Source organism: Alternaria infectoria (assembly GCF_024043175.1).
Source record: "Alternaria infectoria strain BMP 0036 chromosome Unknown scaffold_14, whole genome shotgun sequence".
In the NCBI taxonomy this organism is placed as follows: Eukaryota; Fungi; Ascomycota; class Dothideomycetes; order Pleosporales; family Pleosporaceae; genus Alternaria; species Alternaria infectoria.
In genome coordinates, this window is record NW_026250703.1 from 521,947 (window position 1) to 547,562 (window position 25,616).

The following is a 25,616-nucleotide window of genomic DNA, read 5'->3' on the forward strand; positions in this document are numbered from 1 at the left end:
GCATACTGAAGCTAGCAAGGTGAGGCTGTCAGTAAAGGTAGGCCATGTTCACTTGAAAACCCTATGGTTATCTCCAGGTGAAGGCAAATGGTGATTAGTATGGATCCAGATCGAACATCCTGACGTCCCAAACGAAGGTTCAAATGCACTGGTAAAAGTGTGGCTATTGCGAATCCTGCAAAGAACCCGGAAAATCTCTTAGATCTCATCACGACGTTTCACAAGACCCAGAACATGTAAAATGTGAAAGGAATCTCCGTTATAGAAAGTATGCTGAGAGGTGGGCGAATAGCAGGATAGTCATTGTCCATTGGACATTCGTTCCGCTGCAAATGCGCAGTGCCTCGCTCTAGTACTTGTCCGAAGCTAGCCATCCATTGACCAGCCCGTATGATCCCATCCTAGGGATAGCATTCCCAAGTTCATAAAAGCCTCATCGCCCGATGCGCAGCCCGCCGAACTCATCTTAACAGAAAGAAAACTCCCGCATGCAACCCAGGTGACGCATAGTAACCGTTGTTGAAGCATCGGAATCGGATGAGCGAGACCCTTCCTTCGTATCCCATACTCAATACATCCCGAATTTTGCCCGTTCCTCATTTCCTTCATAGTTGCAACCAGCTGCACCCATTCGTCATCTCAAAGGGGATCGAAGGAACATCATTTGCCGTGCCGGTCCATTGATCATTTCGCGTAAACGGGGATGCCAACAGTCCCCAAAGAAAAGCAAGCCAGGTCATTCTTTGTAAAGGTGAATGTCGGTATCATTTCAGACGCGCTCATATAAAGCAGGAAAGGGTGTGCTCCTCGTAGTATACACCTGATAAAACCGACGCCCAATTGAGACTCCATTTTGCATCTCTCCGGACGGAAAAGCTTTGTGCTCCGGTCCAGAGAGGATCAGAAGCCGCCGCATGAATGAATGGTATCGTGTCGTGTGATAGCAGAGGGCTTAATCCAGCCTGGCTATCATCTGATCCCGCGTTAATGGCTTGAAGTTCGGCGATTCGAAGTCGAGGCCACGGGCGGCTAGTGTCGCGCGGATGTGCTGCGGTACCAGCTGGTTGTTGAGGTGAGGAGCGATGGACAATTCTGGAAACATTAGACTTTGCATCTCGTAGGGCTCGAAACAAACTTACCGTGGTGAGTGAAGTTGTACAGCTCAGGCATATCACGAGTGGCTCCGTTGGGGTGACGCGAGTCTGGGAGACGCGTGTTCGGGTCCCTCAGCTCGTCAAAGAAGGGGTGTACCATGGCATCGATGGCCGAAAGACGCTGAGTTGGCGTGTACTCGAGGAGTTTGGAGATCAAATCGATCGCGTTGGGATCAGCCTTCCGGAACACCTGGTCCATGTAAGTAAAAATCACGCGGCTACCGGGACGCATCGCTAAACATACCTTACTGAACGGGTGAGGCTTAATCTGGGGGAACTTGTGCTCCATGTAGTTCGGGTTCATGGTGCGGATCTGGTCGCGGGTGGGCGTTCCTAGAACCTTGATGATCTCCACCAGCTGGTCAATACCTGACTCTCCCGGGAACAATGGCTGTCCAAGCATGAGCTCCGCCATGACGCAACCCGTAGACCAGACATCTGTACAGTATTAGCACGGGCTCCCGCTTATTACAGCACAACACATACCGATCTTGGTAGTGTAGTTTGTCGCTCCGAAAATCAGCTCAGGCGCACGGTAGTACCTGGAGCAGATGTACGAAACGTTGGGCTCGTTCTCGACCAAGATCTTGGCGCTTCCGAAATCGCACAGCTTCAGGACACCGGTTGAAGGGTCTAGCAGGAGGTTCTGGGGCTTGATGTCCCTGTGGCAGATACCCTGCGAGTGAATGTAGGCGAGCGAGCGGAAGAGCTGGTAGATGTACAGCTTGACTTCGAGGATGGGCATAACCGACTTCATCTTGTTGAAGTAGCGCGAAGCACGGTACACGGTCTCGGGAACGAACTCAAGCACGAGATTCAGGTACACCTCGTCTTTCTGTGGCTGAAACGGTTAGCTACACGAAATGCACGCACGCGCTTGCTTGCAGACACGTACCCGCTCGCCGTTGTTGTAGAAGAAGGCCTTGAGCTCGACAATGTTGGGATGTCGGACAATGCGCATAATCTGGAGTTCGCGGTTCTGCGGGGGTCAGCTGGGGCTGCATGTCATGATGGCGCGCAGACGCACCTTGAAGCGCTTGTCTTGCAGGACACGCTTGATGGCCGCATCTTCACCACTAGGCGACAGCTTGGTCTGGAAGACGACGCCGAAAGAGCCGTTGCCGACAATCTTGCACTGCGTGTATGCGAGGTCCTTGTAGTCGCCGGTCAGGCCGTCCTGGACCTTTTCGCGGATAACTTCTGCGGGAGGGTGAGCATGAGGCCAATTACGCGGCGGGATGACGGGGGGCACTTACCACCCATTCTTAGCGATGAGAAGGCCGATGGCCGGTTCTGGCTCATTGTTTGGTGTTATGCGTGTGGGAGGGGGTCCGGCAGCGCTGCGCGGATTGCTGGGGAACTGGAGGGCGGGCGGCAGGGGAGTTGAGTGTGGGCGAGGAGTGGTGTCGGGCGGGCTGAGGCGGAGCAGATAGGGTTGTAGGCGCGAGGTCGAGTGTCAAGAGGGCGTGGTCCCGCGTGCCGTCTGTGCAGTACCAGGTGACGCTTGTTGTGGCTGACGGAGCTAAGGAACAAGGAAGGCGCAGGTCGACCCCTCAGCAACGATGCTCGGGCGGCAGTCACAGCAGGTGGTGGGAAGGGGGTGAAGGAGAATTGAGGGCGGAGATGGAGAGCTTGTGAAGGTGCGAGGAAAGGCGACGATGGGGTTGAGTGACGGCAGTGCTGGGGATTAAGGGCGGGGCACTGCTAGTGCGAAATTGGGTGCCAACGTGATCAGAAGGCCTGCAATTCACCTACTTGTCAGCGCAGACCAGCCCAGCGGCGTCTAAGCTGCTCGAGGGAGCAGCGTACAGTAATCGCCCGGTGCAGGAATCACGGACCTGCAGGAAACGGGGGGATGGGATGCAGATGATAGCTTCTCGTGGAGCCTTATAGTAATGTCATACACAGGGCTGCTCTGGCGGCGGCAGGAGCATGCGAGCGCGCCTGCTTGAAACAGACGTCAGCACACGACAGTGAGTGTGCTCTGCCAGCCGTCGCCAGCGGCCTCACATACGACATCGCCAACATTCAACATGACCATTGCGTCTGCAGCTGCGGACGCCGGCCTGCACGTGAGGCATCAGATTTCTTCCCAGCACGCCGTCATGCCGCCTGAAATGAGCTGCACCCACTTGCTCGCTGGCGCGTGGCTGAGACGCACTCCAATCATGGCCGGGCCTTGCTGTGCTTATACTAACCTGGCCGTACGAGCTGTGAATACCTGCCCGGCGATAGGCTGCGCGGCTCTAGCAGGCAGTGAGTAGCTGCTATTCTGCGTTTGACATGCGACGACCGTTCCCATTGAGACGTTATGGCCTGAACAAGACCCTCTTTCCTCTCCAGGGCCCACGACGCCTCTGCCCTTAGCGAGCGTCGCTCAACACTGTGCGAATGCTCGACTCCGTCAGCCAATTCCATGCTGCGGACGCCTGAGCGCCCGCGGCAGCAATTTCATGCACCGCGCTGTTCGAGCAACCACAACCTTGTCTTTGTTTGCACCACCGCCCGTCAATCAAAGCCGCCGCCGCCGCACTTTCGTGTCGACGACGTACCAGGACACTCGCGAGAGTACAGGGGTCGGTAGCCGCAGAAAAGTCTTCCGACTGGCGTTGAAGAAGCTGATATCCGACTCAACAATATGGCTTTTTCCAAACTCTGACCGCACCCTTGCGGCCTGCTGCAAAACCAAGTCCCCCTGCACGCCGCCCTGTCGCCTCGTCCTGCTGCATCGTCATGCTGCTCGAGGCCCCGGCCACGCCCTCGTGGCCTGCAGCTCCACTTGGAGGGCAGCTGATGTTCTCTCGCGCCCTGGTCCTGGCGCCCCCCTCTTCGTCTACAGCCGAATGCCCGGGCGACCCAGAGGCGTGGCGTGTTATTGTGGTGCATATCCTTTCACAGCCGCCCAGCCCAGCGACTCACTATGCCCTTCTGGTCTCGTGAAATGCCACTCCACCGTTTGTGCACGCTTCCATCTTGACCGGCAGCCAGCTGCACCAAGCGGATGCGCATCAAGTCAACGACACTGCTGCTCTCGGATGTCCAGGGCCCACTGGCCGGTGTGAACCACTGCTCGGTGCGGGTTACACACGCGCACCTTTAAACCCGAATCGGCCGCACTTGCAGCAACCGACATCGTTGCAAACTATTCATGACGCTTGTGTTCCCCTCTTCGCCTTTCCCGCACTTGGTGCTGCAAGGCACGTGCAAATCGCGCGCGCAACATGTTCCAGGCGCCGCCAACAGCCATGCCTCGAACGACGATGGACATCACGTACAAGTCCATCTGCAGGCTACTGAGATAGATCGGGCTGAAACAATTCCTACAGATTTTGCATTCGGCGCTTGCTGTGTGGGTAGGCTAGTCGAGCTACACTATCGATGCCCGACTGCCGCTCATACGTCAACATGCAGTGAGCATGCCGTTCGGAAATCCGACCCACCCTATTGGCTTTGGTCATGTGACTTAAGGGCTCTTGACGGCGATATTCCCAGCCGCTGCAGACGACCGCTCGACCGTGAGAATGGCCAAAACCAGTGTGATGAGCCCCACTATTGCCGTCATTACTACCCATCCTCACCCGTTCCACTCACCAACAGTCCAGGTCCTCTTCGAGCCCGAGCTGGGCGCAAGCACCATCTCTCTGAATCCGTCACTTGACGTTTGCTCAAGTTCACTACGACCCGAACCGTTCCTAACATGAAAATAGATTACTGGTCCCGAGGAATCGTAGATCAAGCCCATGAAGCACCACCTCGCTCCACAGCGACACTGTGTGACGAAGCCTCCCGCTCTGTCTCAGATCTGGTGGCGGGAGTCTATATGTAAAGCGACGAACAAGAATACGCAGGCCTAGACATCTGGACTTGTCAGGCAGTCGAACTTAGATACGATACGATCTGCGCAACCACGATATGTACCCCCAATCCACTTCAAGTAGAGCACGCATATGGACCTCAGCCTTACGGAGTACCCGGCCGACTTGTCATACCCGACGATCGGACTATGCCGGTCCACCTATATGGTTGAATACTCGGAGATTTCATCGCTGATAGCGCGCAACCATGCGGTACAGGATGAGCATCTATTTTAAATGAAGACAATAGAGTATGCACGATGGTTGTACCACGAGCTGTATTCGGCTACCGACATCGGCCGGAGACCTTGCCACGCTCGTCTGCAGCTGTCATGTCGGATCCGTAACAGCCCACTCAACATCGTGGTTACATCGTCACGGTTGAGCGCACACATCTCATGCATTCATCCGGTTCTGCACCAGAATAGCGACACGCAGCTGCCCGGGCGGATGATACCATTCTGTCAGTTAACTCGTACGCCCAAGACTATTATTGGCTCTATCTGGTGTCTGTGTACGCCACAAGCAGGCGGGACGACCTTCTCAGACACCTTTTGGTCGTTGTAGGAAGCATTTCGCGGGTACACATCCGCGCTCACCGACAGAAGTGTAACCTTCATCTTCCAGATTCTAACCATTCTTTACCAGGCTACTGGCACTGCTATTGCATCAATTGACTCACGGTCTGGTGTCTTGGCACTAAGTACAGTTACACAATACGTTTTACTCGTTTCCTACAACATACCCGTTTGATCCGGTCTGCGACAAGCAACCCTTCCGAGATTGAAGCCCAGCAACGAGGGCCGAGCAACGTTATAGCCTTGCGATTCATGTCACCGTTACAGGTCTATCCTCATCACAAGCTGTACGAGGTAGCACCCTTCACATTTCACTACTACGTTGCTATGAGAGCTATACAACGTATATCTGACTTCAGCTACGTCTCAAAACTGCGATGTGGAATCAGAATAGAGTCGCTCACGGTTCTCTCCGACCCAACGACTAGTGACTGCTGACTACCAAAATTCATTGGGTCAGGTTACACTTCAAGTCGTGATATTCTGAGAGTTTCCGATGGAATGTCAGCATTCACTCAAACCTCAACCAAAGTACATCGTAACATAGATAAGACAGCGTGGGAAGAACCACAAAGGACTCCCGGAACCCCTTCACTACTGGTATGGAAACCATTCATTGGCTGGTCTTGAAATCCAGAACTCCTCTGGATCCAGCTTCTCGGCTCTCAAACGCTCCTCAAGCACCTCATCACTGACTGTCCTTCTTCCCTCCATAACCTCGAATAGATCCTTGTAATAAAACTCCCAATAGTCCTCCAACTGAACATCACGGTATCCAAACCATATATCCGTCAACTGCCGTTCCTCAATCATCTCTTCATAAACACGCATGCGCCCTAAATCCCCTACGTCCCACGTCTCCCAACCGGGGACTTGGAACACCATGCTCTCCTCGTCCTCGAGGATATGGAACTCGCTGTTAAGAGACACACCAAGCTCCTCTCTGCCTTGATGAACGAAACGTGAGAGGTCAAAGGGACCTTTGGAAGAATACGCTTTGTAGCAGCGACCCTCAGTATGTTGTTCGCGATAACGACGTCGACAGTATTCTTCATCCCACAGAAGAGGATAATTATACTTCCGATAAGCCGCCAACACAGCCCTCCGCTGCCAGTGAAAATGTTTACGCAAGTAATGGTATACAGCTGCCATCTCCACCCTCGGCTCTACATCCCCTCCCAAAGTGGGTACAAACCACCCAAGAAGCTTGTCCCGGAATGTCCGCATCACCATTTCCTCGGTAAAGAGCCTGGTGAAGAGTTCTTTCCAAGCGAAAGAAAACTCCCACGGCGAGGCATCTGTGTTGATGGATAGATTGGGGATGACGACATCGCTCCTTATACCGCCTTTTGAGTAGCCTTTGTTCAGCGTGCCGTTGCCGAAGTGCACGATGATGTTGGAATCGAATTGCTCCCAGGGATGTCTTTTGATGTTTCCTGTGGCGTGTTCGTGCCAGCGGTTGGGCATGTCGGTGAGACGGAGACCGGTACGTTCAGTAAATACCACGATATCTGCACCGTTGTTCCCTGAGTCATCTTTCTGGAGTGTGCGAGGTGGCGTGGGGGCTGTGAAATTCACGAGTGGGCATGAGCCATAGTCATGTGGGATTTCGAACACTAGCTTGGGGACCCAGTGGGTGAGGAAATGTTGCTCGAGGTGCGCTTTGTGGTGGCGGGTTATGTGGCGCAGGTTTGTCCATTGGTAGGCTGGGTCGTGGGAATGGAGGGTGATGAGGGTGGTGATGATTTGGTCGATGAGCTCGCGGGGGAGGGCTGGCTGCGATGTCATTGCTGGTGATCATGGATTGGAGATGTGGCTGCTGGGTGGATTTATGGTAGGTGTTCGACTAGTAGGCTTGTAGCTGCTGGAGCACGATGAGTCACCTAGTCGATGCATACTCGTGTTAAGATCATGGAGTCAAGGAATTCTCTAACGGTCATTGTATGAGTGCTGCGATGGCCCGTATGAATTCCCATAACCACGTTGATGTACACATGCGATTCCATAGCCTCTTGCGGAGGTTGGACTGTGCGTCACGCGTAATGGTGGCGTCGCGTCCATTGCAGCTATCGCCAACTCCAACTGCAGCCTCTACCACGACATGACTATCATCAATGCCTCGGCCAACGATACCCTTCTCTAAGATACGTTTGCTATCGGACACCTTGGCATCACGTCTGCGTGGTGTGAGACAGCCAAGTTACGAGGTCCAAAGCGGAGGTGGTGCATGGCGTACCTCGGCAACTCTTAGCTCCCAACATCAATGACCGAAGCAGTAGCCACGGACGAGTCGTCTCTCCGCATCTTTTGTTAAACTACCCCGGATTTCCTCCCTGAACCCTTCTCCCCTACCTCATTCTCTCTCCACAGCACGCAATCATGTCTGTACCGTACGACCGCGCCTACGATCTGCTTAGCAACAGCAAGGATGGTCATATCTCCGCCTCTCAGCGCATTCCCGTCATCGCACGGCCGTTTGTCAGCGAAAGGGCGGCGAAGACACTCGATCTTGTAGGTGGCTTGGCAAGCTCTGGATAACTACATGCTAACATATTCATAGGTAGAGAAGTTCGTCGAAGAAGAATGCATCCCCGCCGACGCCGTATACGTTCGCCAGATCGGCCAGACCGTCCAAGAGCGCTTCTCGTCACATCCGTCCATCATCGAAGACCTGAAGAAGAGGGCACAAGAGCTTGGACTATGGAACATGTTCCTGCCCAAGGCACACTTCAAGGAGGGTGCTGGCTTCAGCAACTTGGAGTACGGCCTCATGGCTGAGTACCTGGGCAAGAGCCGGACAGCTTCCGAGGCTGTCAACTGCGCTGCTCCTGATACTGGCAACATGGAGGTCATTGCCAAGTACGGTACCGAGGCACAGAAGAGGCAGTGGCTGGATCCCCTGCTGAAGGGCGAGATTCGCTCTGCGTTCTTGATGACGGAGCCTCAGGTTGCGTCGAGTGATGCTACCAACATTGAGATGACTATCAAGAAGGATGGTGACCATTATGTACTGAACGGTCAGGTACGTTAACCTCAATTTCACTCGCACACATCGCCTTACTAATAACCTCCTAGAAATGGTGGTCATCCGGCATTGGCGACCCTCGCTGCAAGATCTTCATCGTCCTCGGAAAGACCGACCCCAACAACTCCGACAAGTACAAGCAACAATCCGTCATCCTCGTCCCCAACACCACCCCCGGTGTAACAGTCCACCGCATGCTCTCGGTCATGGGTTTCGACGACGCACCCCACGGCCACGGCCACGTGACCTTCGAGAACGTCCGCGTCCCCGCCAGCAACATGGTGCTCGGCGAAGGCCGCGGATTCGAAATCATCCAAGGCCGTCTCGGACCCGGACGTATCCACCACGCCATGCGCAGCATCGGGTCCGCCGAGAAGGCACTAGAATGGTTCCTCGCCCGCATCAACGACGAGCGCAAGAAGCCGTTCGGCGAGCTCCTCAACAAACACGGCATCATGCTCGAGCGCGTCGCGCGCTCCCGTATTGAAATCGACGCCGCCCGCCTCTCCGTCCTCAACGCCGCCATCAAGATCGACGAAACAAACGCCAAGGGCGCGCTCAAGGAAATCGCCGAAGTCAAGGTGCTCGTTCCTGAAGTCAACCTCAAGGTCATCGACTGGGCTATGCAGGCCTACGGCGGTGCGGGTGTGAGTCAAGATACTCCGCTTGCGCAGATGTGGTCGAGTGGCCGTACCATGAGGATTGTAGATGGGCCGGACGAGGTGCATCTGCTGCAGCTGGGCAAGAATGAGAATAAGAGGGGTCTTGCGCATAAGGCTAGGATTGAGGCGCAGCAGAAGAAGGGAGAGGAGCTGTGTAGGCAGTATGGGATTGAGCCGAGGGATCCTTTGTACCTTAACAGGACGAGTGGGGAGGCTAGTAAGCTGTAGATGACTGTTCTGGTTGTTTAGACAGTGTCGTAGCAATGATGAATTTGCACGCGAAACTGCTGGGGTGTTGTGCATATTGCCTGTGATGCAGGTGCTGAATGTTGAGTGATTGGTTTGTTGCCCATTATGTAGATTCGAGCTTCTCAATTGAGAAGTCTCATGCAGATTGATCGAGTGAACGCCATGTTGTTGCAGACATGGTGCAAAAAGCCCGCGTTTGGTCGTTTGGTTAGTGGTAGTTGTTAGACGGGACAACTAGTCAGAGGCGCTGGTGATGACTACTCAGGGTTATTCCTTACGGTGATTGCATGGGTTTGTTAGTGATGCTCGGTCAGGGTGATTCTATGGAGTCATTGCTAAATGTCGGTGGTGATGATCAGTGTCGAACGCTGTTCAGAAGTGTCAGCGAGACTGTTTCTCAAAAAGATTGTCGGGGTTTGTTGGGGTATAGCTATTGGACTTTAGGTTCGAATAAATAGGTGCATGGCAACGATCAACGGCAGGCTGTATATTGAGATTACTACTTAGCACGGAGAGATTATGTTATAAACAATGTTGGTTTGATTGAAGGAAGTGCTCCGGAACGCCTGCGAGAAGGACTTTCGACGTACTAATTCGTCTGACGTCAGACGATCGATTACAAAAGCCATACAAAGAAAGAAAGAAAGAAAGAAAAACTGTCTAAAGGAAAACCTTGTGTTCATGGGAACAGAGTCCCAAAGTCTGGCATCTCAGCCCCAGCCCACGGCTCACCCATACCAAGGAAGCCCGCTTGTTGGCTCGCTAGAGCTCTTGCAAATAGCTTATCTGCGAGATCTTTCGCAGCATATTGGCGGTTGTCTTCTGCAAGTACAACAGCGCGTCGATATTGTACGTTGCCATTGGCAAGGAGATCGGCGCCTTCATCGACGAGAAAGATCATCATCGCGATACGTCCGTGCTCCGTGGCGCCTTCGAACGCGGTTCTGCCATCGCCAAAGGCTGGTGGCGCGTTAATTTCGGCGCCCGCCTCGAGCAAGAGTTTTGCAATGGCGATGTTACCCGTGATTGCCGCTAGCTGGAGGGCCGTTGCTCCTGCGCGGATGGATGGAGGTTCGTTCGCGTTGGCGCCTTGGCTGAGGAGATATTCTACTGTGTCTCTGCTTCCGGCCTGTGCTGCTGCTTGCAATGGCGTCCGATTGATGCTCCGTGGGATCGGCCGAGATTCCTGTGTGCATGCTTTGTATAGCTTCTTCACTGTCTTCAGCGAATCAAGCGAGATTGCGTAGAGTAAGACTGTCATATCGCCGCGCTCTAAGTCTCGATAAACGACAGTATTGTAGTTCTTGACTAGGGTTAAAAGGTAGTCAAGTGTACCACCATCAGCACCGTTGCTTTCAGCGTGGAGACGTATTGCTTCACCGAGTGGACTCGTGAATATACAATTAGATGGGGCTCGTCGATCGGGGAAAGGTCTTGGTCCGCGGTCTTTCTCAACAGGCCCAGTGATGTTGATTTCGGCTGCAAGAAGCCTGAATAGCCGCAGATCCTTACGTCGTATGATCTGGTATAGGGCGTCGTATCCGAAAGATGGTTCGCTCTCTGGGTATCGACTCTTGAAAGCAGAGAGCAGCAATGTGGCTATGTCTGTCATGCCGAGTACAGCACATATATAAAAGGCACTGTTGTCGAAAGGATTTGCCCCTATTGTCAACAACTCTTGTATCAGACGAACATCATTTCTGATTACGCCAGCAGCAAGAGGAGTCAAAATCGTCATGTTCTGCCAACTCTCAGTCAGAAACAGATTTTGGTAAGATGTACGTTGTGAGTTGAAGGACACGGCTTGTAGACCATAGGCTATCAAGATGTTCACAACATTTTTGTTACCTTTCAAGATTGCGGCGCTGAGGGGTGTCAGATGCCAGCACGAATTGTAGCCAGGTGGGCACAATAGTGGTGTCATGTTCCAGTCTGAGAGCTTGTGGTGATCCAGCACAAAGATTGTGTCGACGGGATACTCCATGGAGAGTATACAACCTATGGCTGTTATGTTGTCCCACCGAAGGGCTCCAAAGATGGCAAAGTTTTCATAAGCTCTCCCTTGGAAACGACCGAAGCTCCTGGAATAATGACCATACAACTCTAGCATACGAAATGCATCCATAGAATTCGTGAGAATCCTGACAGCGTCTAGCTGCTTATTCTCGACTGCTAGTTCCAGGCACCGCATCGTCGGCGTAATCCCCACAGACAACAGCTTCTCGACGGCATGCGATTGACCTTCTCTAACGGAAGCCTCTAGAGCTTTTTGCATGCCTGCTAGCTTCTGTGGGAAGCTTTGCAGTGACAAAAGATGATCGATGAGAACAACATCACCAACCTCGCACGCAGCTACAAAGGCCGAGACAAACCCGTCCGGCTGGTGGGAGAGCTCAGAGATGAAGTCGCGCGCTTGAAGTACTTGAAATGCTCCACGGGAATGGTTCTTGATTGACTCGCCCAATGCAGTAGAATCCTGATAGCGTTCGCAATTGTCGTCATATTTTCGGTAGTATGTGTGTCTCTGATTATAAGGTGGTATCGACCAACGAGCATTAGGGTCCAAACCGCGATCCAGAAAGGCTTCGAGCATCCTCACGTTGTTACACTGGGCAGCGCTTATCAAGCAGTTGACGTTGGGTTTCGCACCTTCCGCAAGCAGAATGTCGACCGCGGATACATGGCTGCGTAGGACTGCACCTGACAATGATGCCGACAACACCGACTCCCAAAGCTCTTGGTTACCCGTATGAGCGGACGAAGCTCGCTCCATGATCACACTGATTGTGTTCGATAATGAGTCGTCCCAGTCTTCTCGTAGTAGGGCTATTGGCAGCCCTTGGTGATTGAAGAATACCTCAAAGCTCTTGCCCAAGGAATATTCGACTAATAACTTCAGTTCATCTTTGCTGCATTGTTCCATATGCATCACTAATGATGCGGGCTCTATTTCTAGACCGCGAGGTATTAAAAGCCGTATGATCTGGAATCGTGCTTCGGCGTTGGGATCTTGGGTGCGTGGGAAGGCGCAGATCTCGTTAAGGAAATAGATGTTCCTTCCCCAATTAGGGTCAGCATTATGATCAAGGAGAACTCGCGTTGCGTCAATATGCCCATAATGGCTTGTGTACTGCAATGGATAGTAATGTTGGTCTCCAAGTAACACAGATCGATTCGCAAGACCCCCAGGATTCATGCTCAGGATGGCGTTCAAAATCGGTCCATCCCCTAAGAATAGCGCTGCTCGGAGCACGCTCTGTGTCAATGCCAGACCGAATGGCGATGGAGTGGATTTGATAACACTGCTCATAAATTCTGGTCCAAGCGAGAAGCAGTACGTTATTCCTGCCTCGAAGATGTGGTCGAGCTTTGTCTTCGGCTTTTCGAGAGTACGGACAACATCATCGTGGTTGATCAAATGGTTCATGATCATATAAATGAGCTGATGATCGATGCTCAGTCCGCGCACAAGGGGCAGCGCGCCCGGACGAGACATCCCTACTATTGCAGATTCAACCGCAGTACTGTCACCGAGAAGAATGATATGACCATTTGATGAAGCCTTTGGGAACAAGCGCAAGATAACGGGTATCATTGAAGTCGCGAAATCCGGTATAGCAAGGTCGCTCAACAGGTCCGTCGTACGTGATGGAAAGTTGTCCAGGACGCTCCAGGCGGAGTCGCACACCCCATATACGCTTGAAGTCGCATGCCGAGGTGATCCATGATTCTGGGGGAACAATGATCCAGCTCCGCGGCGAGACACTGGGGATGGCAACGTAACGCTAGTCATTGAGACCGACGAGATGTCGTGCCATAGGCTGCTTGATGTCGATGGGACGATTCTGGGCGCTCGGGGGCTGATTCGAGTGGGCGGCAGGTTATGGTGTTGTGAAGAAGAGGTCCTTATCGCAAGGCTGCGAGGGCTGTTGTTAGGCGCTATGAATTGCCGCTCCATATTGAGACCACCCATTTCCTGGTCGTTGAGCATCGAAGCGTGACGACGACGATCATGTGCTGCTCCATATTTATGAACTCTCCATCTTTTCAGCTTCGTTTCGTATTGTGCTTTGCTATCGATGAGTCAACATGTGCCACTGCCACCTAGGAAATACTTTATTATGCACATACGTTGCCGAGAAACCGTACTGAGAGGTCAATATATCCTGAACTCCACCTGGAGCCGTTAAAGGCTTGTTCTCCGAGCAATACAAGTGCAAAATGATCGCTTTGTGGAGGTCCCATGTATGCTCTGCGATGCGTGGTGAGTATCTGTTCTCCGGCATGGTTACGTTCAGTGAAGTGAAGTTTCAGAGAGTGTGGAGCATCGAAGTCCGAGGAAGTATCATAACAAGTGTAAACATGAGGATAAGAAGAGTTATGTTTCGAGGACCAGGCTGATAGCGGGGCACTTGCCCGTTCAGTGAGTGACGACATCACGTGAATGACGCCTGCCAACCCTGTTGGCGAAATCTGAACTCAGCCCCCACCTCGTGAATGCATGCCGGACCAATGGCGTCTGCATTACTTACCGATGTATGCAATGTGTAAAGCAGAATCTGGTTTGAAGCTCACGCTGGTGGTTGATTCGACGAAATTGCAACGACTGCGCCTGCTCAGTTCAGATTCCGGCACATGCAGTCTCTTTCAAATCAGAGTCCGGCGTGCCGAGCCTCATCAATTCGAGATTCTAACGCGTGTAGCCTCTTGCATTGAGGTTTCCGGCACGCTCAGCCTCTGCCACATAGGATTGCTCCACACCTAGCCTGATCTGTATCACAACGCGAAGCTGAAATCCTAAACACCAGCTGCTCTGGCCAAATCTGAACATGAGGACTATGGCAGAAATCTGCTTTCCCAGCATATATGATAGACCGGCGAAGACGTCGATACACTCACCAACGCGCACATCTAATGATGACCTGGTCAAAAGATAACACAATCTCCGTTCTCGCTCTTCTCGCAGCATGTATACCGATGTTCATCCTCATTGTTACGTGTCTGCTTCGTCAGAGAAGACGACGCGCTTTGCAGCGATGTAGGTGACTGGACGAGGAAGCCGCGATAGTAGCGATGCTGACAAAGACAGCCCGAACAGACGTTGAAGCACCGTCTGTATTGCATCCCTTGCAGTCTTTCCATTGTGGGCCGGTTCGCAGGGAGTCTGCGCTCATGGCATTGATTCTCGTCCAGAGGGAGGTGCAGTTTGCGGATCGTGGGTCATATCAGGCGATGGGGGTTTGTTGAAAGGAGCAAATGTCGCATCTCCTTAGTTTCACTGGCTGCAGAGTCTTTGGAAAAGCCGTCGTCGGGGGTTTTGGAGCCATCTGTGTAGTTGATGTTGTGCTGGAGATGAGATGGTTTTGTGATACGGGGCTGATAGCTGCCAACCTCCAGGGCAGGGCAGGTGCGGGATGGTTCCGCTAGCGCAAACGCGTAATTGAGAGGCTCAAGCACGCGATCAATGCATGAGGTTCACTTCGCGCCAAACCACACTTCAACGACATGCCACCCCACAGTAGAGGGGAATCCCTTCCTTCGGGATTCTACTCAAAATCTACGCCGAATCTCCCTACCCTGACGTCATTCGATGGCCAGAGTCGCGAAGACAGCACGGTAACATCCCCTCCACGCTCCGCGACTCGTCCAGGAGCAACTCCTCTATCGCCAATATCGAATAGCGCTCTCTCCGAGGCGGCGTCTGTAGAGGACAACCAAGATGAAGACGAGGATCCTTTCATGGTGGAGGACGTAGTCAGCGAAGATGAAGAGGACGAAGAGGAGCCAGCGCCTACGTCTCGACCATTACAGACCTCTAAATCGTATAGTCACCTCCCGCGACACACTGCGACAGCGCTGTTCCCGCCCTTCTACAACAGGCCTCCGACCCCGCTACCGCCGTCTCCATCATTGACCTCGCTACTTCGCCCCGCCTTCAGCCGCCCAACCTCGAGACCTACAACCCCAGACTCGTCGGATGTTGAAGGATATACTAGAGCAGGCTCGCATACCACAGGCACCAGCACACCCACGAACCTTGCGAGCTCGGCACGGCATGCGCCGACAGTACCCCGGGCCTCGCCGAAAGTGCCTACATACGAATACTATGGCTTTGCTCTGTACCTAGGCAGCTCTGCCGCATTCCTGATGTACATCCTCTGGGCCTATGTGCCAGCTCCGATGCTGCATCAGATGGGCATACACTACTACCCGAACCGGTGGTGGGCGCTCGCGGTGCCATGCTGGTTGGTGGTGCTAGTCATCTACATCTACGTTGCCCTGGCAAGCTACAACACGCGCTACCTAACACTACCGCTAAGCAGCTGCGAGAACCTCGTCGATGAATGCGCACAGATAGCCGTTGTCGATCGCATGACTGGGCAGATAGTACGCGACCCGGTGCTAGTCACAGACAAGCTACACGACAAAGACAAGGAAAAAGGCACTAGAGCCAGTGCACCTCCCAGCCGACGAAGCTCTTTCTCGGCATATCAATTTAGCGCACAAGATGAAGTGGACTGGAAGGGTTTCTGGAGCACGGGAACAGATGCCGTGATGGATGTGCCAATTGGCGGCGTCTGCGAGATACTCTACGGCCGCGACAGATGAATAACGTATCGTCATTCTGACTACTACTTATTCAGCGCGACTGTCATTCTCGGCCAAAGATACCTTGTGCGCGGAAAAAGCTTGTCGCGGGCAGTGGGTCGCTCTAACCCCCACTTACACCTGCCCCTCCCGGAATGCGAGATTCGGAAAGAACCATGCTTGTCAGGCAAGCGCCCCGCTACATCATGAGCTATTTACTCTTCGGATTGGGCGGATGGCTCCTGCTATCTAGCTGCTGTAGCTTAATCCCGAGCCTGGTTTACTTACTCAGCGGGGCATGCAGCGAGATAGCTGGTATAAGTCCTTCCTGACGTCCGCCTTTACTCTTTCCCCATCCCACCTCTGCTCGTCAGATTCGCCGCTTTGCCCTGGGTTCAATTGCTTCACTCGCTTTCCTGAACAGCTTCCTTCGTTGACAAGCGTTCAATTGCCCACCATGAAGTCCGTTGTCGCGCTTTCCGTTCTCTGTATGCTCGCTGGTGCCGAGGCAGCTGAGACCGTACTTGGAGCTTACATCTTCCACCGCCATGGTGACCGTACACCAAAGGCTCTTGCTCCCACCAACTTGACTGCTCTTGGTTATGAACAGGTCTACACATCCGGCCAGTACTACCGCTCACGCTACCTGTCCGGCGAGTCCAAGATCCACGGCATCAACGAGGATGAAGTCAAGCTGTCCCAGCTTCAGGTCCAAGCACCCGTCGACAATGTCCTCCAGAACTCAGCCATGGGTTTCCTCCAGGGACTCTACCCTCCTGTCCAGACGGTTCAGACTCTTGCCAATGGCCAGAGCGTACAAGCGCCAATGGATGGCTACCAGCTCATCCCAGTCAACACCATCGAGACCGGCTCCGGCTCTGAGGACAATGGCTGGCTGCAGGATGCGTCGAGCTGCCAGAACGCAAAGACCAGCTCAAACTCCTACTTTGACAGTGAGGCGTACAAGAGCCTTGCATCCAGCTCCAAGGACTTCTACTCTTCCATTGTTCCCTCAATGAACGGCGTGGTCAGCGATGAGCAGGTGTCTTTCAAGAACGCCTACGTCGGTATGTCTCGTCCCAATCCTCATGCACAAGCCAAACTAACATGAACAGTCTACGACACCATCCACGTAGCCGAGATCCACAACTCCAGCATCCCCAACTCCGACGCCCTGACCAACACCACCCTTACCCAACTCCGCACCCTCGCCGACGCCCACGAGTGGGGTCTCGCCTACAACGCCAGCGACAACATGCGCGCAGTCGCCGGCATGCAACTCGCAGGAGAAATCCTCGAGTACATGAACAACATCATCAGCACCTCCGGCTCCAAGAAGTTCGGCATCCAGTTCGGCGCCTACGCAACCTTCATGTCCTTCTTCGGTCTTGCCGACCTGCAGAAGGTCAGCGACGACTTCACCGGCGTAGTCGACTACGCTAGCTCCATGGCCTTCGAGCTCTTCACCAACGCAAATGTTGACTCTGGTTTCCCCAACGGAGATGACCTGCAAGTCCGCTTCTTGTTCCACAACGGTACGGCTAGCAACACCAGTGAACCTACTGTCTTCCCTCTCTTCGGCGGAAGCGAGAACGCTGTCTCGTGGACTACCTTCCAGGACAAGCTGAATGAGTTTGCTATTACTACTACGGAGCAATGGTGCACTAAGTGTGGTAACACTGCTGGTTCTTGCGCTGCATTTGTCAAGGATGGCGGCGCTACTACTGCGCAGCAGAGTGGAAACGGTAGCAGCGATATCTCGCCTGCGGTTGGTGGTGTCATCGGTGCTTTTGTCACGCTGGCTGTTGTTTTGGGCTCGCTGGCTGCGCTTATGCTGGTTGGTGGGTTCAGGCTTGTTAGCAAGAAGGCGCTGCAGAGGGGTGTTGCGCAGAGCAGTGTTGAGCCTAAGGCTTAGAGTCTGCTTGGGTGCGACGGCGTGTTTTATGGTAGTGAAGCCAAGGATTGAGAATTTCACATCAGTATCTGGACGTGGTATGGTATGAAAAAGGAACGAACAAGAGGTGTCACGATGTGTATGAGATCAACGAATATATGAGAACGCTGAAGGGTATATTGTCAAAGTCTTAGTCTAGGTCCTTCAAGAGATAGATGGTCGGCATTCACTGTCTGTCTATGTCCTCAAGAACCTAGGCTAAGCATTTGGCAATGTATTTTCCGTTCATCTCTTCATTCCACTGTATACTTGTAATACGGGTATAACATGTCCCAGATCCCTTTTACCCACCCTCCCAAACGCCAGCAAATGCATGAAGTCATCTATATCATAACGCGAAGTGAAAAGAAGATCCCTCCTCCCTAGACCTTCAACACACTAAACCTATCCTGCGGCTTAACCTTCGGCGCACCCAACCCCTTCCTAACCTCATCCAACTGCTCCATGCCACTCTGCTGCTTCCCCTTCTTAACCCTCCTTCCACTCTTACCGGCAGTATGGTGGCTCCCTAGGAAGTCATCCATGATACTATCGAAATCGCCACGCAGCGGAGGTGCCTCACTGCTCGACCACCCGCTCATACCACTCATCTTGCTCATGCCTGACATCTTAGACATACCACTAACCATGGAAGCAGAGTCGTCGTAGCCGTAGTCATCTTCAGGGAAACCGTCGTCGTCAGCGTATTCCTCTTCGATCTTGTCGAAGCGTTGATCGAGCAGTGTGAGGCCTTCTGTGCGGTGTAGTGCGGAGGAGGACATGGAGTATCCTGATGTGGATGTTTTGGCGCCTTTGCGCTTCTTGTGGCGGCCGCCGGCTGTGAGCGCTGAGGCGCCTGTTATGAAAGATTGGTTGTCTGTTGCGGCAGCGGCGCCGTTTCTAGGGTTACCGGGAGTGGGTTTAGCGGCTTTGACGTCTTGTTTGAACTTTTTGAATTCATCCAGGTATGCCATGTCTGCTGCGTCGGCGGGGGCGGGCGCTTCATCGGGAGCGGGGAGGGAGGATGGGTCTGTGGGGTCGTTGCTCGAAGGTTTCTGAGCGCGCAGCTTGGGCGATGAGGCTTTGATTGTGTCGTCGGTTTCCCAACCTGGGTCTTCTTCCGAGAGGAAACGGTCCATGGGATCTCTATCGTCGGTCTCGTCGTCGAAGAGGTCCGCGCTGTCCCACTCTCGTTGGTCGACTTCGAAGCCGTCTTGGGCGAGTTCGTTGAAGATGTCCTCGTCGTCCTCCACGTAGGCTTCGTCTTCGAGCGCTTCGAGCACTTCGCGTAGGCGCGGGTCCATGTCAGGTTGGAAACCCTTGAGGGCATCGGGGATGTTCTGCTGGTCTTGGTAGGTTGTCTTGCGTACGAACTCTGAGGGTGCCATGTCTTCTCCGAATAGTTCGCTCGCACTGCTGATGTTGCTGCTCACGCTGAGGTCGGCCTGGCTTCTGCTGTCGTTCAGCGATGCATCGCGCAACATGTCTGCTAAGTCCATCTTTTGCTTTCCCTTCTTCTCCGCCTTGGGCTCAATGAAGTATGAATCGCCGCTGCCAGAGCCCAGGTCGCGCATGTGCTGCATGTAGTCGTACTCGGTGTCGTCGTAGTAGATGCCGTAATTGGCGGCTTCACCCTCGTTCTTCCGTACTTGGGCGCCATATTCGCTTTCTAGTTCGCGTCTCGACTTGATCTTGCTGCGTCCTGTCGCGGCTGAGTATTGCGACGCACGCGAACTTCCTGCAGGCTCGTCGGTTTCGCGTTGGTTGGGTGCGGCCCTCTCGGCAAAGACCATCTGCGGGGCATCTTCGTCGTGGATTCGGGGGTCATTTTGGGCGCGGTGGACGAGACGGAAGTTCGTCGCGTTCTTCTTATCGCTGTCGCGGGGTTAGCGGGGTACTTCAGACGCGTTTTCACAATTCTCGACTCACATGAACTTTCGGCGAGGCATCTTGGCGGCTTATGTGAGAGTTGAGGTTGATTGCTACGGCAGTGGCGAGTGTGCTGTCGTGGAAGTCTGGGGAAGGCGCGCTTACAAAAGGGTCTTCTCAGAAAAAGAATTTAGCGAGGCACTCGGTGAATGACGTGGTGGGGCAACTTCCGTCGCAACTTTCTCTTTCCACCCACCCCTCTATTTGGGCCAAAAACACCACAAACCACGCGATACACCACTTCCAACCGCAAACATGGTGCTCGCGAAATCCAAGAAGAGCGTCGGGCTGGGTAACAGCTTGATGAACGACAGGTTCAGCAAGGGAAAGGGCGACAACCTGCGCAAGGGCAACTTCAACGCCGGTATCGAGCGAACCGGTCAGAATGGCGAGAAGGTACGTCGTCTCCAACATGAATATGCTCGGAGTATCTGCGCAATGTTTGGCACATTGCGCATTGGCCTGGGCATCATCCGGCAGAGCACGCGACTCATACTAACACCCTCCAGTACATCACCAACGAGAAGAAGGAGGCGTCGTACATGAAGATGCGCTCCGTCACCGAACAAGGCGCCCTCGACGACTTCCTCTCCACAGCAGAGTTGGCCGGAACCGACTTCACTGCCGAGAAGATGAACAACGTCAAGATTATCCACAAGGACCAGAAGAACCCATACCTCCTCTCGCCGCTTGAAGAGCGCAACGTCACCAAGAAGCACAAAGAAAACAGGAATCGACTGACTGTACCGAGGCGACCTCACTGGGACAAAGACACTACACCACAAGAGTTGGACGAGAAGGAGAGGGCGTCGTTGCTACAGTGGCGAAGAGGCTTGGCGGAGCTGCAAGAGAACAACGATCTTCTCCTCACACCGTTCGAGCGCAATCTCGAAGTCTGGAGGCAATTGTGGCGTGTTATTGAACGGTCAGATCTGGTCGTGCAGATTGTGGACGCCCGTAACCCGCTCATGTTCCGATCAGAGGATTTGGAGGACTACGTCAAAGAGGTGGACCCAAAGAAGAACAACTTGCTGCTGGTCAACAAGGCGGATATGATGACGCTGGAGCAACGGAAAGCATGGGCCGACTACTTCACCGAAGCTGGCATCAACTACAAGTTCTTCTCGGCTGAACTCGCCAAAGAGATGAACGAGGCTCGTGCTGAATTGGAGGCAAGCGACGACGAGTCGGACGATGCCGGCGACTCTGACGAGCTTGTGACTGACGAAGGCGAAGACTTCGAGGAAGAAGACGACAAGCTCGCAAAAGAAGCCAAGAAGATTGACCTGCAAGACAAGCAGGAGGAGAAGGAAAAGTGGGTGGACGAAGAGACAGTCGACGTACCGGGCGCGAGCCAAGCAGATGCGGATGGCGACGAGCGCACGCGGATACTAACAACAGAGGACCTTGAAGCCCTGTTCCTCCAACATGCGCCTGATGTTGATACCGGACCAAACGGCGAGCCGCGAAAGACGTCGATTGGTCTTGTCGGTTACCCCAACGTCGGAAAGTCGTCCACGATCAACGCGTTGATTGGCGCAAAGAAGGTGTCCGTTTCTGCAACACCCGGAAAGACCAAGCACTTCCAGACCATCCATCTCAGCGACAAGGTCATGCTCTGCGATTGTCCTGGTCTAGTGTTCCCCAACTTCGCCACAACCAAAGCCGAGCTCGTGTGTGCTGGTGTGCTCCCGATCGACCAACTTCGCGAATACACTGGTCCCGCAGGTCTCGTCGCACGTCGCATCCCGCAACCCTTCCTCGAGGCGCTATATGGAATGAAGATTCATCCCCGACCGATGGAAGAGGGCGGAACTGGTATTCTGACATCCGAGGAAATCCTACGTGCCTATGCCATCGCCAGAGGCTTCTCCACCCAGGGTCTTGGTCAGCCAGACGAGTCTCGAGCGGCGCGATACATCCTCAAGGACTACGTCAAGGGCAAGATTCTCTTCTGCCACCCTCCACCCACCGACCCACCGCTAGACCCGAAGCACTTCAACCGCGAACTCTACGACGTCGACCATCTTCCCGCTAAGCGCCGACATCACCCTCTCGCCTCTCTCCCTGGCAACACATCCCTCGCGGGTGCACTAGACGATGACATGTCGCTGATGGACGACGAGCTCGACGCCGGCGTGCCCGTCCAAGGAGAGAAGACACAACGCATGGACAAGCGCTTCTTCGGTCCCGGACAGGGTATGGGCAGAGTCAACCAACCCTTCCACTACAAGTATAGTGAGCAGGGTAAGGAGCTGAGTGGTAGGAAAGCTAAGATGGTTGCGGCGCTTGAGGCAGATGTCGACCCCACTGAGATGAAGATGAACAGCAAGAAGCACTTCAAGGCCAACAAGAGGAGGGCGAAGAAGGTGCGATCTGAGTATGTGGACTAGATGCCGATGGTAATAGGACAGGGAAAAGAGAAAAGGGATGGGAGGTTATGAATGCATGATCGGCGTTTGGATCTGTTTCTTGGGATGATATACCGGGAATTCAATGCATAGAATATAAAAGTCATCTTATCACACGTCTATGAATGCTCATGCTGCGCGCGATCTATGTGATAGCCTCTTCATTCGGGATGCTGTGCATTGTCTGTACTCTTGGTGTGGTGCATGTAACGGGAAGGCGAGCACTGGCTGACTAGGGTGCAGCTGCACGAAAGTCTATCAAGTCATTGGCCGTAATCCACACCTGTCAAGACTTGCCTAATCGGGACTGGTGTCACGTTTCCCTCAAGACTTGGTACAAAAGTCGCCAGAACACGTGGAAATTTACATGGTGCGCTGTAATGTTTAGATGTCACTGTAATCCATGGTATACCTGCAAATTACCAAACTGAGACAGGGTCCGGGGGTGTGAATGGGTGGTGTTCGTAGCAGCGTCAGCCTCCCGAGGTCGCAGCCTCTTCACATCTTCTCCCTTCTTTCCATCGTCTCAAAACACCAAGCACTCATTTTCCGCTGGTCTATTACATTTCATCCTTGTCCTCTTCTTGGGGGAAGGGCGAGCCATCACTGTCAAGTTGGTCCATCTAGCAATCTCGGATGCGACGAGTCGTATCCGTGCCTTCAACTTCAGTATGATTGTTACCTCGCTCAGTGTCGTCCGCGTGCCTCGAGCCGTTCACCCACCTCTTCCAAGCCGCAAAACCCCAGCACACAACACTACTAATACCCCAGACACCACCCAGAACGATAGGCGCACCATATCCCGCCATCGCCGCGCTAGTCAGAGTCGCGAACACAGATCCAGCCGCGACGCTTCCAATACCAGCTTGAATACCCGCTGCAATACTCCCTAGGCGAATGTCAGTCACGGCGTGACGGATAAAGAGTGACTCTCAAAAGTGCCGTACCTGCGGTGACACCACCGGCTGTAAACCCAATGAGCCCCAAGAAGGCAGGCGTACATGCCATGAGAACTACAGGAACAATGAGTGCAGCAGTTTCCCAGGGGTACTGCTTTATCCATTCCATTGCCGCTTTCATGAGTGTTGCGATCTTCAGATTCTTGAGAGCTGCGATCGCTATTTCCAATGCATCACCAGCTTGTAGTTTGGCAGCACGAATTGCTATTGTGAGGTGGACGACAGCAGCATCAATAGTACCAGGAAGGATGGGAGTTCTGCGAATCGAATCGATCGCGCGCACGTCTCTGAGTGAGCCTCTCAGCTGCCGGTTGCGGATCTCGGAAGAGAGCGAGATGTTTGAGCCGGATGCATGCCCTTCATCCATGCTGACGAGATCTAATCGCTTGCGAGTGCAGGTCTGAAGGCTTGTTGGGATCGCGGGACTGCTGCGGTCTTGTTACTCCGACTGCGGTGCTGCTTGTTCAGGCAGTAATTCAGCCTTACCTCCTGATTGAGTGGCAATCTTTCTTTGCCAGAATGCTATTTAGATGTCTTTTCTGTAGATGCCTTAACATTTGACTACTTTGTGAGATTTCGGCGGGTGAGTGTATATGTACAGCAGCGAATGTCACTTCAGTGATAGATAAGCGCTTGCCGCGCCGCAACAGTGAAGTGCGGGGTTTGTGTAACCTTGCACGCTGTCATCGTTGCCAGCATTGTATGACGCAAACACCGTTTCAAAAAGGACTTCTGCTGCACTGACTCATCGTTGACATTGAGTTAGGCATCTCCTCAATCCTCAAGGTTGGTTCGATGTCTATTGACCAGCCATCATTAGCTGTGTATACTTGTGAATGAGGCACTGAGCTCTTGAGCGCAGGAACAGATTTGTGGTTTGATCATGAATCGCATTTTCTACTAAACACCAAAACATCTAGCCCATGTCTAAAATTGAACGCCCAAGAGTTGAGACACCACTTCATAAAGCGATCCTCCAAAGAAAGAGAAGAAATCATCGGAAGACCCAGAATGAGCGAAGTAGAAATCCAGAAAAGCCCCTGCGAACTGATTGGTGACATATCCTCCTGTAGCTCCCATCCCCGTTTCCTGCGAAATTGTTCCATGCCTCGAAATGTGAAAGCGGATCGTTTATGCGACGCTGGCGCAGTTGAGGGCGTTGACATTGACGATACCCTGTTGGTGTTGCAGATTAGTATGAGTTGATGGAGGCGAGCGCGAAAGGGGATGGACTTACATCCTCTTGGTCACCAATGTCGCAGCAGCGGATGCTGCCATCGCAGCCGGGCTGCTGGACGCTGATAGGGAGAGTGACGCACTCAAGGGCGCCGACGAGCGCATCCTTGGAAGCGCAGCAGACTGCCCTCTCGTTTCCGCCCTTGCAGATGGTGTTTCCGTTGCCGTTGCCTTGGGGAACAGCGGAGACGGCGACAGCCAGGGAGAGGATGGTGATGAAGAACTGCATGTTGAAGTTGTTGTTGGGATCGAAAGAACGATTGGGAGTTGTAAGAGTGAGTGGTGTTGTGGAAGTGAAGATGCTTGTTGTAGTGATTGTTGTGATGAGCTGATGATTAAACTTGGAGTCGAGGGTGTCAGATCTTATATACACATCTTCCGTGTGCTGAACATCGTGTCTCTTCTGCTCTGAGGTCTTCTTTCTTGTTTCTTTTTCGCGCTGGTCTCATACAGTCCGGTGAGGATACAGGAGATCGTCCAATGGAACGTGCAAGAATGCCAGACCGACAGTTGCTGAGAGCATGTTGAGTGCCAAGCGCAAGCTTTCACGAGACCACTTTGTCTTTTGCATAGTGTCAGAAGCGTTGGGGTAGTAGGGTGAGGTACGACACACTGTAGCGAACCGTGCTTCGATGTTTCGCACATTCGGTACCTGATTCTCCTAAGGGTGCACTGGCCCCTCTAGCCTCATCAGGGAAAAGAACTACAGCGGATATGGTGATAATCCGCAACCAGAGAGCGGTCAATCTGCTGCATTCTGGAGCTGTCTGTGTTAGTCGCTGCTGTAAGTAACGGATCTACCCTGGGGTGGTGTGGTGGGGGTAGATGTCACGGTGGGGTGCAGCCGTTGTTGCCGCCTCCCGCATGCCACTCGGCTTCTGTGCTAAGCTCGATGAGGAATCGCCTTCCCACACCACGTACCTACCTACCTAGGTAAGCAGCGTCAACCTCATCGACCGCCCGAAAGAAGCAATCTCTGAAGTTTCCCGAGTGGCACGGGAGAGACTCAGCGAAACGACAGCCTCGTCGACCAGCCTC

General features: G+C 53.3%; 8 protein-coding genes across 8 annotated transcripts; 3 read left to right on the plus strand and 5 right to left on the minus strand.

Moving 5' to 3' along the window:
• Positions 1 to 952: 952 nt before the first annotated feature.
• On the minus strand, positions 953 to 2,456 carry GSK1 (Glycogen synthase kinase 1; the record flags this gene model as incomplete). Its single annotated transcript, XM_051499301.1, has 7 exons — positions 953 to 1,092; positions 1,140 to 1,344; positions 1,399 to 1,592; positions 1,641 to 1,995; positions 2,050 to 2,133; positions 2,182 to 2,354; positions 2,411 to 2,456. 7 exons carry the CDS (start codon positions 2,454 to 2,456, stop codon positions 953 to 955), a joined length of 1,197 nt encoding a protein of 398 aa, XP_051350550.1.
• Positions 2,457 to 6,180: 3,724 nt separating this feature from the next.
• J4E92_007942 (uncharacterized protein) lies at positions 6,181 to 7,526 on the minus strand (the record flags this gene model as incomplete). The annotated part of the gene is made up of 2 exons (XM_051499302.1): positions 6,181 to 7,362; positions 7,485 to 7,526. The coding sequence occupies 2 exons, from the start codon at positions 7,524 to 7,526 to the stop codon at positions 6,181 to 6,183; spliced, it is 1,224 nt and encodes a 407-aa protein (XP_051350551.1).
• Positions 7,527 to 10,201: 2,675 nt separating this feature from the next.
• J4E92_007943 (uncharacterized protein) lies at positions 10,202 to 12,024 on the minus strand (the record flags this gene model as incomplete). The annotated part of the gene is made up of 2 exons (XM_051499303.1): positions 10,202 to 11,121; positions 11,895 to 12,024. 2 exons carry the CDS (start codon positions 12,022 to 12,024, stop codon positions 10,202 to 10,204), a joined length of 1,050 nt encoding a protein of 349 aa, XP_051350552.1.
• A 3,003-nt stretch (positions 12,025 to 15,027) lies between these two features.
• On the plus strand, positions 15,028 to 16,131 carry J4E92_007944 (uncharacterized protein; the record flags this gene model as incomplete). The annotated part of the gene is made up of 1 exon (XM_051499304.1): positions 15,028 to 16,131. One exon carries the CDS (start codon positions 15,028 to 15,030, stop codon positions 16,129 to 16,131), a length of 1,104 nt encoding a protein of 367 aa, XP_051350553.1.
• Positions 16,132 to 16,567: 436 nt separating this feature from the next.
• On the plus strand, positions 16,568 to 18,025 carry J4E92_007945 (uncharacterized protein; the record flags this gene model as incomplete). Its single annotated transcript, XM_051499305.1, has 2 exons — positions 16,568 to 17,177; positions 17,226 to 18,025. The coding sequence occupies 2 exons, from the start codon at positions 16,568 to 16,570 to the stop codon at positions 18,023 to 18,025; spliced, it is 1,410 nt and encodes a 469-aa protein (XP_051350554.1).
• Positions 18,026 to 18,426: 401 nt separating this feature from the next.
• Positions 18,427 to 19,992, minus strand: J4E92_007946 (uncharacterized protein; the record flags this gene model as incomplete). Its single annotated transcript, XM_051499306.1, has 2 exons — positions 18,427 to 19,918; positions 19,973 to 19,992. The coding sequence occupies 2 exons, from the start codon at positions 19,990 to 19,992 to the stop codon at positions 18,427 to 18,429; spliced, it is 1,512 nt and encodes a 503-aa protein (XP_051350555.1).
• A 235-nt stretch (positions 19,993 to 20,227) lies between these two features.
• On the plus strand, positions 20,228 to 22,365 carry J4E92_007947 (uncharacterized protein; the record flags this gene model as incomplete). Its single annotated transcript, XM_051499307.1, has 2 exons — positions 20,228 to 20,368; positions 20,482 to 22,365. The coding sequence occupies 2 exons, from the start codon at positions 20,228 to 20,230 to the stop codon at positions 22,363 to 22,365; spliced, it is 2,025 nt and encodes a 674-aa protein (XP_051350556.1).
• Positions 22,366 to 24,473: 2,108 nt separating this feature from the next.
• Positions 24,474 to 24,807, minus strand: J4E92_007948 (uncharacterized protein; the record flags this gene model as incomplete). The annotated part of the gene is made up of 2 exons (XM_051499308.1): positions 24,474 to 24,518; positions 24,580 to 24,807. The coding sequence occupies 2 exons, from the start codon at positions 24,805 to 24,807 to the stop codon at positions 24,474 to 24,476; spliced, it is 273 nt and encodes a 90-aa protein (XP_051350557.1).
• Between the last annotated feature and the right edge of the window lie 809 nt (positions 24,808 to 25,616).